This window comes from Ranitomeya imitator, chromosome 10, assembly GCF_032444005.1.
Source record: "Ranitomeya imitator isolate aRanImi1 chromosome 10, aRanImi1.pri, whole genome shotgun sequence".
NCBI classification, from domain to species: Eukaryota; Metazoa; Chordata; class Amphibia; order Anura; family Dendrobatidae; genus Ranitomeya; species Ranitomeya imitator.
In genome coordinates, this window is record NC_091291.1 from 115482664 (window position 1) to 115495765 (window position 13102).

Genomic DNA, 13102 nt, shown 5'->3' on the forward strand with positions numbered 1-13102 from the left:
CTGCCTTGTAACATTCTAAATTCTATAAGGACATACAAGTTGCACCCTTCCCCCATTATGTAGGAATGTCCCCCATCTTAGGCTCCTTCCTGGAATATATTTCCCCCATCCTGGGCCCATCCTGGTAAATATGTCCCTCATCCTCGCCCCCATCCTAGTATTTATATACTGGTATATAAATATGTCCTCCATGCTGGTACATATGTTCCTCTTCCTGACCCCTTCCTGGTATATATGTCCCTTATCCTGCGCCCCATACTGGTATATACAGTGGGTACGGAAAGTATTCAGACCCCTTTAAATTTTTTACTTTTTGTTTCATTGTAGCCATTTGGTAAATTCAAAAAAGTTCTTTTTTTTCTCACTAGGTGATTGCCAACCTGTATACACATAAAAATATTTGTCTACACTGCCAGCATTTTTAACTGTTAACGCTACAAACACTGTATGTTACACACAAACATTCTATGCTACACACACACACATTCCATACTACACATACTATATGTTGCACACACAGTCCATTCTATAAACACTTTAATTAGTACACAACCTGCATGTTACACACATGTATTCCATGTAACACACACTCATTCTTACTATACACACGATATGTTGCACAAACAAACATTTCCATGCCACGCACACTGTATATTACACATATAGTACACACACGCACGGTGAATGTTACACAAACACACATTCCATGCTACACTCTGTATGTTACACACTCACACATTCCGTGCTTCAAACACTGTATGATATACTCGCATGAATTCCATGCAACACACACATTCCATGCTACACACACACTGCATGTTATATACATATTCTATACTATACACACAGACTATTCGCTGCACACACATTCCATCCTACACACACACTGCATGTTATATACGTATTCTATACTATACACACAGACTATATGCTGCACACACATTCCATCCTACACACACACTGCATGTTATATACATATTCTATACACACAGACTATACGCTGCACACACATTCCATCCTACACACACACTGCATGTTATATACATATTCTATACACACAGACTATACGCTGCACACACATTCCATCCTACACACACACTGCATGTTATATACATATTCTATACACACAGACTATACGCTGCACACACATTCCATCCTACACACACACTGCATGTTATATACATATTCTATACACACAGACTATACGCTGCACACACATTCCATCCTACACACACACACTGCATGTTATATACATATTCTATACTATACACACAGACTATATGCTGCACACACATTCCATCCTACACACACACTGCATGTTATATACATATTCTATACACACAGACTATACGCTGCACACACATTCCATCCTACACACACACTGCATGTTATATACATATTCTATACACACAGACTATACGCTGCACACACATTCCATCCTACACACACACACTGCATGTTATATACATATTCTATACTATACACACAGACTATATGCTGCACACACATTCCATCCTACACACACACTGCATGTTATATACATATTCTATACACACAGACTATACGCTGCACACACATTCCATCCTACACACACACTGCATGTTATATACATATTCTATACACACAGACTATACGCTGCACACACATTCCATCCTACACACACACTGCATGTTATATACATATTCTATACACACAGACTATACGCTGCACACACATTCCATCCTACACACACACTGCATGTTATATACATATTCTATACACACAGACTATACGCTGCACACACATTCCATCCTACACACACTTAATTTTACAGACAATTTCCATGATATTCCATGCTACACACATTTAGAGTTACACACAATCACACACATTCCTGTTACACACACTGTATGTTACACAAAAACACATACTTCATAATACACACACACACTGTATGTTACACATGCCATGCTACACACACTGCATGTTACACACACGCCATGCTACACACACACACTGTATGGTACACACAATCTCCATTTTACACAAACACGCTGCTTTAATCTAATTTTTTTAGTAATCTCTTTTTCTCTCATTCATTATTTTAGTTTTACTATGTAGCAAATGTCATCCAGTTGGTGTTGAATCTCATCAAGCATTTACATAGAGGTTCTTTATCATGTCCTGTGGTTTTCTTGGGGCCTCAGGTTGCCCGATGAATATTTGTGATTTCCCTTCGCATATATAAAGCAGTTCTTCGTATGATGACATAATTATGGCCTTTGTCCAAATGATTGAAGATAATTTTCCTAGCAGGCAGGAATAGGATCTGATCTCAGTTGTCACTGTGTGTTTATTTATATATGCCTGTTGTGTAAGTGAGCCCATTTTCCATTTGCAGACACTTTTTACACTCCTCCGAACTCTTGAGTGATATAATGTTTCATAAAGGTTACATTTTCGCCTCCGTCACATTGAACAGATGTTTGTTTTTGAGATCATCTTGTACCAAAAGTAATTCTCTACCTTCTAACACCATATCACTATCTGGTCTTGTAAATCATTTTGCTCAAATAATATTTAGTGTGAAAAACCTCTTTAAGGCTACGTTCCCACTATGAGATTTTGGGGAGTTTTTGATGTTGCAGATATTCTGCACCCATTAAGTAAAATAGGTTACTTTGAATTTTTTCGAAAATACGCAACGTAAAAACTCACCAAAAATTAATCGTTGGGACGTATCCTTACAAGACCAGTCCTTGATTCACTAACGTGGCACCGAACATGCCTGACCATTGGTCTGCTGTAGGAAGTATCTGGGAACAGCAGGTTAAATATAGGTTGGGAATGGAGAAGCCCCTCTAATGGTGGAGGTCCCTGTGGGCAAATGTCCCTTTTGCTTTCTGTATGAGCTGCATTAGTCAATTAGTTAAAGATGTTTTAATTAAATGTATTCAGTACATGATTTTTTGGCGCCTACTAATATATAACTATTAATGGTTCTCTTCCTTCCTAACAGAATGAGAGGCTATCTTGTTTTAAAAATGGCTACTGATGGCAGAATATGTGACCAGACATTTCCATTGTCCCCATCCAACACTTTTCCACATTTTGTCAAGCTACACCCACAAACTCACCGTAAATGTATTTTATTGGGATGTTATGTGATATACCAACACTAAGTAGCAAGTGTTTGTGAAGTGTAAGAGAAATTATAGCTGGATTTCTAAGTATGTTTAAAAGTATAGATCTGAAAATTGTGACAAGTCAATACTTTGTAGGGCAACCTTTCACTGCAATTACTGCTGCAGGTCTTTTGGGGTCTGTCTCCACCAGCTTTGCACATCTGTGGCTGAAATGTTTACCCCTTCTAAGATTGGATGGAGATGTCTGTGCACAGCAATTTTCAAGTCTTGCCACAGATTTTCAATGGGGTTTAGGTCTGGACTGTGAGTGTGTGCCATTCAAACACATGGATATGATTTGATCTAAACCATCCACTGTAGCTCTGGCAGTATGTTTAGGGTCGTTGTCCTCCTGAAAAGTAAACCTGCGCACCAGACTCAAGTCTTTTGCAACCTCTAACAGGTTTTCCTCCAGGATTGCCCTATATTTAGCTCCATTCATCTTCCCATCATCTCTGACCTGCTACCCTGTCCCTGCTGAAGAAAAGCCTCCCCACAGCATGATGCTGCCACCACCATGTGTAATGGTGAAGATGGTGTTTTTTAGGGTGATGTACAGAACATGCTTTGATCTCAGCCATTCCATTGTTCATGAATCAAATCTTTTATTATAAAAATACTATCACAACAGTTTGCGCCAGAAATTGCTTTAATACTTGGGTTTAATTTTGCTTCAAAATTATAGGGGTAAACATTTTCCATAAGTTTTCTTCTTTTATTTCATACATTAATATTATTATTTGTAGTATGAGAAATTGGTATGGCATGCAATGAGTCATCATATGTTCTTGCCAGGGGATTCACTATAACTATGCAGGGGATTCAGTTACACTCCTTGGACCTAGCGGAGACCAAAAGGTCCATTTAACCCATATGTGAAGAACAATACCATTTAAGACCTGTGATAGTGGGGGACCCTGTTGGAGATATTTTACTGGGGTCCTTGAGCTTCAAGCTACACCACTGGTTTTTGCATTCCTTAAACAAGATTTGTGCTGAAATATTAGGGATGAAATGACTTTGTTTTACTACTTTCATTGTAAATAAACACACCAAGTCTGTATACTTGTATTATAACGGACAAAATGTTTTTGCTTATAAAAAACATCATGGAGTCATTAAAAACTCCCTTTCTAGTTACCAAATACAAGCGGTAAATCAGAAAGGGTCCATCCTGCATCCCCACCGCGATCAACACATCCCAAACCTCTGTGGTGTAACATAAAGACAGAATGCAATTCTTTACTCCGGATGATGAACGTAACTGCTCACTGTCGTCTGTTTCTAAAGACGAACATGACACAGTTTGTGTGAGCACTAATGTAAACTGCATAATCGCCCAGGAGAATAGACACAGTCCCACCACCGTTATAGTCTCGTTGGTTTCTACTGACGGCTCCTTCATCAGTTCTAAAATATCCAGAATGTCTGCTCCTAGTGCAAGGTACATCAGAAGTAGCTGAGCGAGCTGATCGCGGCTCATTTTTCCTCTTGGCATCAACCAACGTCCGATAATCAGGACCAAGATTGTTAATTCCTCTTCAATTTGTATATAACGGGAGAGTTTATCGGTCTGGTGAGAGATCAAAACATCTGCTGTTAGCTAGAAAACCGAGTAAATGCAATAGACATGTATTAACTTTTACTGCATGCGCACGCAGTGTAGAGCCCAATCTATAGAGGACAACGAGAAGAAAAAATGAATGGCACTGAGATAAATATAATAAGTTACTTACTGGTATGGAGAAGTACACTTTGAATCATTGGCACATTGTGGGAGTGAAGTCACTTGATGGAGGGTGCTTGCCAGAAGTAAAACATGTAGATAAATCCAAAGGAAGAAGAAAAATCAGCAACACTTCCATTATGTGACGAAAAAACCTTAGTCCTTTATTTCCAATATAAATTCATGGATAAGGTAATAAGGACAGGGACGGTGCAAGTAAAAGGACGACGGCCGTTTCGCATTCTACACGCGAAACGGCCGTTGTCCTTTTACTTGCACCGTCCCTGCCCTTATTACCTTGTCCATGAATTTATATTGGAAATAAAGGACTAAGGTTTTTTTTTGTCACATAACGGAAGTGTTGCTGATTTTTCTTCTTTCTTTGGACCAATCTATAAAGGACAGGTGCCGGCTGTGCTATGCAGACAGAACCTGCCTCTATTAGCTGCGACTGGAGCTCACTTTGATCACTGCTACATAAGGATTTAGATCTGTCAGTATTAAAATGGTTCTCAAGTGGATGAAGAATATACAAATCCCCTATGGACACTAAAAGAACATGTCTAAGGTTGTACAAAAAAATTAGTAAAAAGTAAAAACATCCATAAGGGTTTAAATCATTCTATTTTGCCCTATGAAAAAAATAACAAAATTAAAGAAGAACTCCTGTTATTTTTTTAAATTCCATAAACCTGTGTTAATTCCTCATTCTAACACTCAATAGGCTTACATTATAATAGACAATTCCCGGTCACACAGAGCGCAGTGTGATCCGAAGAGTCGGGATTGCCGTCAGATGACTCAGGAGAGGAAAAAATGTGTGTGATTACATGTGTGTATGCATGCGTGCTGTTTATATATGTGTGTGTATATGATCTGTGTATATACATAGGTGTATGTATGTGCTTTGTGTATACCTGTGTGTATGTATGTGCTCTGTGCATACATGTGTGTATGTATGTACTTTGTGTATACATGTGTCTGTATATGCTCTACGTAAACATGTATCTGCATGTATGTACTCTGCGTATATGCATGTGTGTGTATGTAACATAGTAACATAGTAACATAGTTAGTAAGGCCGAAAAAAGACATTTGTCCATCCAGTTCAGCCTATATTCCATCATAATAAATACCCAGATCTACGTCCTTCTACAGAACCTAATAATTGTATGATACAATATTGTTCTGCTCCAGGAAGACATCCAGGCCTCTCTTGAACCCCTCGACTGAGTTCGCCATCACCACCTCCTCAGGCAAGCAATTCCAGATTCTCACTGCCCTAACAGTAAAGAATCCTCTTCTATGTTGGTGGAAAAACCTTCTCTCCTCCAGACGCAAAGAATGCCCCCTTGTGCCCGTCACCTTCCTTGGTATAAACAGATCCTCAGCGAGATATTTGTATTGTCCCCTTATATACTTATACATGGTTATTAGATCGCCCCTCAGTCGTCTTTTTTCTAGACTAAATAATCCTAATTTCGCTAATCTATCTGGGTATTGTAGTTCTCCCATCCCCTTTATTAATTTTGTTGCCCTCCTTTGTACTCTCTCTAGTTCCATTATATCCTTCCTGAGCACCGGTGCCCAAAACTGGACACAGTACTCCATGTGCGGTCTAACTAGGGATTTGTACAGAGGCAGTATAATGCTCTCATCATGTGTATCCAGACCTCTTTTAATGCACCCCATGATCCTGTTTGCCTTGGCAGCTGCTGCCTGGCACTGGCTGCTCCAGGTAAGTTTATCATTAACTAGGATCCCCAAGTCCTTCTCCCTGTCAGATTTACCCAGTGGTTTCCCATTCAGTGTGTAATGGTGATATTGATTCCCTCTTCCCATGTGTATAACCTTACATTTATCATTGTTAAACCTCATCTGCCACCTTTCAGCCCAAGTTTCCAACTTATCCAGATCCATCTGTAGCAGAATACTATCTTCTCTTGTATTAACTGCTTTACATAGTTTTGTATCATCTGCAAATATCGATATTTTACTGTGTAAACCTTCTACCAGATCATTAATGAATATGTTGAAGAGAACAGGTCCCAATACTGACCCCTGCGGTACCCCACTGGTCACAGCGACCCAGTTAGAGACTATACCATTTATAACCACCCTCTGCTTTCTATCACTAAGCCAGTTACTAACCCATTTACACACATTTTCCCCCAGACCAAGCATTCTCATTTTGTGTAGCAACCTCTTGTGCGGCACGGTATCAAACGCTTTGGAAAAATCGAGATATACCACGTCCAATGACTCACCGTGGTCCAGTCTATAGCTTACCTCTTCATAAAAACTGATTAGATTGGTTTGACAGGAGCGATTTCTCATAAACCCATGCTGATATGGAGTTAAACAGTTATTCTCATTGAGATAATCCAGAATAACATCCCTCAGAAACCCTTCAAATATTTTACCAACAATAGAGGTTAGACTTACTGGCCTATAATTTCCAGGTTCACTTTTAGAGCCCTTTTTGAAAATTGGCACCACATTTGCTATGCGCCAGTCCTGCGGAACAGACCCTGTCGCTATAGAGTCACTAAAAATAAGAAATAATGGTTTATCTATTACATTACTTAGTTCTCTTAGTACTCGTGGGTGTATGCCATCCGGACCCGGAGATTTATCTATTTTAATCTTATTTAGCCGGTTTCGCACCTCTTCTTGGGTTAGATTGGTGACCCTTAATATAGGGTTTTCATTGTTTCTTGGGATTTCACCTAGCATTTCATTTTCCACCGTGTACATATATAGGTGCATGTGCTCTGTATGTGTACATCTACATGGGTAGACAACAGTGCAGACGAGAGATTGTGGGTGTAATAAATTCAGCAATTACAAAATGCTGCTCAGTCATCGGGTGGATTGTTCATGCAGGCACAAAAACCATTGTTGTTGGTAGGACATCGCCTGGAGTAAAAAATAGATGTGGTGCTGATAACATGATACAGTGTGGGGACAGAATGGTCTATTAGTGATTTGTTCTGTCAACATCATTTTTTGTTAGCCTTTATAAAGATACCAGTAAACAAGCGCTGAACGACTTCAATATGGTTGATTGTGCTCCGTTAACGTTCTAAAATCAGCTCCTATACATCTACCCTAAATGTTTCCGTGTGATGGTACAATATGTTAGCACTTGGGGTCCCACTTTTAACTTTTGCCCAGAGTTCCACTTGTCTATAACTGGCCCTCCACCGCAAGCATGATGACATCACAACATCGCTAAGAGGAAGCCTCAATACTGACACTGCACAGATTCGACCAACCTGCTGGGGGCACGAGGTGAGGTAAGTAGTTTTTAATGTCAGTAGTACTAGGGACATCAAACTAATTGAGGGGCTGTGGGGACCCCCATACTGAGTGGGGAGTTGTGGGGGCCATAATACTGAGTGACCGGCCCTCACACTGAGTGGGGTGCTGTGAAGGTCATTACACTGAGTGGAAGTCTATGGTTCATGAGGACCCTCATACTGTGTGAGGAGCTATTGGGGTCATCATAATAAGTTGGAAACTGTGGGGGTTCCCATACTAAGTGGTGTGCTCTGGGGGTCCTTATTCTGTGTGGGGGATGTTTGGGCCCCCATACTGAGCTGGCATCTGTGGGCACTCCAATACTGAGTGGGGGCCCTCATACTGAGTGGTGTGGTGAGGGAAGCCTCTTACTGTGTGAGGGACTTTGGGGGCCCTTCTACTGAGTGGAGGAGTCTGCGGGCCCTCATATCGAAAGGAGGGCTTTGGTGGCCATTATGCTGTGCGAGAAACTGTTGGGGTTCCCATACTGAGTGGGGGGCTGTGGGGGCCCTGATTTTGGGTTGGGGACCTCATTCTATGTGGGGACCCCCATTCTATAAGGAAGGCTGCTGGGTTCCTTATACTGAGTAGGAGATGTGGGGGCTCTCTTACTCAGTAAAGGCCGTGGAAGCATGATACTGGAGTGGCATCATACTGCCCAACGTTCGTATGTCTGGAGCCATGGCACTGTCTGTGTGTTTGTGGGAGGGCACTATGGGAATATCATACTATGGGGGGCATTTTAGGTCCAGCATGCTGTGGGGGTATTATACTGTACTGGAGACATCATACTTTGCCACAGTCATAATACTATATGTGTAATTATGGGGACGGGCTATTCACTGTGGGGATACCATTCGTAGTGTGTGTGGGTGGGGGCATTTTGGGGGGGCATCACTCTATAATGGACATAAATGAGGTATCGCTGGTGAGAATTTGACACTAAGGGGCTTCAGTAAGGACATAATCACTGTGTATTGCCACAATATATCTTTCTTCAGGCTTATAAAAGTTGTGAGATATTATTCCGCTGAATACGAGAGGGTACCCAATAAAAACAAGATTTACTGATTTAAAAATTCTTTTATTCAAGATAACCTCTTGAAAATATTAATCTCCTTCAAAATACCGTCCATTAGATGATCCGCACTGCTCCCAATGGTTTTTCCACTGTTCAAAACATTTTTTATATTCTTCTGAATTACGGTAATGCTGTTTGATGCCCACAGCTAATTTTTCTTAACCTTTTCTATGTCCTGAAAACTCTTTCCCTTTACGTTTTTCTTCATTCTTGGCAATAAGAAGAAGTCTAGGGGGATAGTTCGGGTGAGTGCATATCATCTAATAGACAGTGAAGGGGGTTAACGTTTTAAAGATGTTATCTTAAATTTAAAAAAAATAAGCAAGTAAATCTCCTTTTTTTGGGTACCCCATATTTACTGTATATATTATGTATGTATATATGTATATATATGTATATATATATATATATATATATATATATATATATATATATATATATATATATATATATACACTGTTGAACAGTTGACAACAGAAGTTTCCATACACTATATAAAAAGACACATGCATGTTTTTCTCAATATCTGGCATTAAATCAAAATACACCTTTCCCATTTTAGGTCAATTAGGATTACCATAATTATTAATATTTGCCAAATGCCAGAATAATGAGAGAGAGAGAGAATGTTTTAAGACATTTTTATTATTACATAGCGCATACTCATAATGACCTAGAGAATCATATTACCAATCATGAAATTGCATTTTATTTGCAATTTCAATAATAAATAAATAATAATCTTTATTTTTATGTAGCGTAACATATTCCGCAGCGCTTTACAGTTTGCACAGATTATCATTGCTCTCCCCGATGGGGCTCACAATCTAAATTTCAACTAACTTGGATTTTTTTTCTCACTTTCCAGTACATCATATGATAAAATGAATGGTGTCATTGAAAACTACAATTCTTTATGCAAAAAAACAAGCCCTCATACGGCTCAGTGGATGGAAAAATTAAAAAAAAAAAAAGTTATGGCTCTTGGAAGAAGTGGATGAAAAAAACAAAAAAAAAAAAAAAAAAAAAACCCAGAAAATCGACAGAGGGTGAAGGGATATATATATATAAAATAAATCCTCTGCCTTATGACATGATTGAGAATGAGTGCATCCTGTTTTGCATGCAACATATATATAAGAACTCTTCCCTTGGCCAAAAACTGTGGTTAAAACGAGTCCACTGTTTTATCATCTCGTGCATATATTTGATGAAATACGTACATTCTCTTTGCAGAATCTTTGGGTATCAGTCATGACGCTTATATTTGTCTCAGTGTTATTCATTCTGCAACTCAGGTATTCGAGTTCAATTACAAATATAGAAGGAATAATTGAACACAAGTAAAGAAACACCATCGGAGAAAACCTGCAAAACAGAGCACCGATAAGTATATTAGATGAGCGCAGCCTCGCTCCATGCAAGGTCCTCTTTAAGAATTGCATTTTACTATCTTGGTTACAAACCCTTTGAAAATTATCCGCACCATTCTGTTGCTTTGGTAGCGACCCAGAATTTGTTTTAACTAAATAGATTGTCACTTGCACATTTATACTAATTCATTGTGATCTCAAATGAGGGATTTCATCTATTGGTGTTTTTTTTTTTAAATTTCATTGGGTTTTTTGTTAACGAGTTCTCTAAATCTGGAAACCCCCTTGACAAATTGTAAATCCAAAGCAGATCTCTCACCAGATTTCACAATGCAAACTGCATACATTTTTAAAAGTCTATCTTAGACCCAAAGTGGATGGTGTACTTACTTTAAAAATCTAACTGATATGAGCGGATTTTACATCATTCCAATTCGCCAAATGGCACAGATTTTGCCTGGAAATTTCGATTCACAGATAAGTTATTCTCTGCAAAATGAATGTTCCTTATTATTACCTGGGGTCTCTATAGACCCCAGAGAATGATAAAAGTGAGATGTATAAAATAAAATAAGACTTATAATCTCTTTACTGCTCACGCTTCTTCTTATCTTATCTCAAACCTCGAATTTCTTGGCCTCTTCACTTTAGACTCTGATGCAGCCAGAGACATTGCCCATGACCTTGGACGTGCATGCATGGAAAAGTACCGGACCTCATCAGAGCCCGAAGTCCTGGCCTAGGGTGAAGAGGCTCGAAGACTCAGTGCCTGGCGGTGTTGATAAGATGATGCGCTGAAGACCCAGTGAGGGACGGTGCCAAGCAGATGGTCTAGAGAGGGGAGTAGTAAAATAAGTATATACGGTGTATATATATTTTATATATATATATATATATTTGTGGTGTTTTAAACCTAATGATGGTCTCTTACGGTTCATAGTGAAGTTGAGTTCCATAAAAAATTCAGCATTTTGGCAAAAGTGGATTTTTGTAATATTTGAGTAGAATTCAATTCCCTTCTAATATATTAGCTCAACTCTAAAGTCAGAAAGTTTAATCCTTTTTGAAATTTTTACTTCCTTATATTAAATGATCAATTTATCCGTCCATTTATCATAATCATACAACCCATTGGGATATGGATTTTCAAAGTAAGTATAACAGACTCATCAGATCTAAGACATATTTTGTAATAATGTGTGCAGTTTGTATTGTGAAATCTGGTGATAGATCTGCCTTTATTGACTGGTTGATTACTCATAAAAAAGCTTCTAAATAGACGTAGGCTAGAGTTACACAGGTACAGAAGCGTACTTAGAAATCTTATATCTTACAAAAATATTGAGTTGCCCAATTTGTGTAACGTCATGCGTCTGCAGCTTCTAAATTACATGAAAGACGCTAATCGCAGCTTCGGTACAATGTGACTGAACCGTCACATTACACTCACTTGAGTGGAAGACATGAGATTTTACCAAAAACTTAAAAGCCATCTAAAACAATGGAGATAATGGGAATCAGCCAACTAAATAGTGTCACAATGCCCGAGCCTGAAATATCTAATGGTCCATATTACCATGTCCATTCTCCATGTTCTGTATTGCGTAGTGTCAAGAACATCTCAACGGTCAAGAGACAAATTCCGATTAGAAAACACAAGTAGGAGAAATCTCTCTTCACTGTCACCAGTGTTCCTACCACAATAGCTCCATGTATGGCGAGGAATAAACGACTGAAGGAAGCGGACAGTATCTTCCGATAATTGCACAACATTCTTTTAATTTACTAGTAGCCTGTAAAACAAGCAGAACATATTTTCATAAACATATATTTTAGTATGTTGGTAAGGATACTAATAAACTTAGAACTCCTGGAAACAATGGATATTATTGGCATTCATACAGTGCCTTAAAAAAAGTATTCAAAGCCTGTGAACTTTTTTATTAAAAAAAATCACGTTACACCTATAAATTTAAATCTATTTTATTGGGATGTTATGTGATATACCAACACAAAGTAGCAAGCATGTGTGAAGTGTAGGAAATGATACAGGGTTTTCTAAATATTTTAAAAATATATACTTTTCTGGCGCTTACACATAGAGATCTGCCTGCACACATGTGTTTGTACAAGAACAATTCTATCCCCCCACTTTCAGGCTGGCACAATTCTCCTTCACCAGCTGTTGCGACCAATGATCTTGCCATACAATAAAGTCGCATAAAAAGTAGTAAGTAAGTAGTAGTAAGTATGCATTACATATTTACTCGTAATGAGCGTGCTCGTCACTGCATGTTACTTGCTCGATTACACTGGGGAACACAATTTTTTAAGAGTTAGGTCAGACAACTGTTCTTAACTAAGTTTTTGATGCTGAATCCAGAAATGATCTCAGTTTTTCTCTATCACGTCAAGTTTTTGAACTATAGGATTTTTGTCTTCTCAAAACTATGTA

The 13102-nt window shown here is 38.7% G+C and overlaps 1 protein-coding gene across 1 annotated transcript; it reads right to left on the reverse strand.

Moving 5' to 3' along the window:
• Positions 1–4139: 4139 nt before the first annotated feature.
• On the reverse strand, positions 4140–12433 carry LOC138651301 (transmembrane protein 26-like). The gene is made up of 3 exons (XM_069741390.1): positions 12224–12433; positions 10498–10642; positions 4140–4737 (listed from the first exon to the last, which is right to left on the reverse strand). The coding sequence occupies exons 1-3, from the start codon at positions 12418–12420 to the stop codon at positions 4168–4170; spliced, it is 912 nt and encodes a 303-aa protein (XP_069597491.1). The 5' UTR covers positions 12421–12433; the 3' UTR covers positions 4140–4167.
• Positions 12434–13102: the final 669 nt, after the last annotated feature.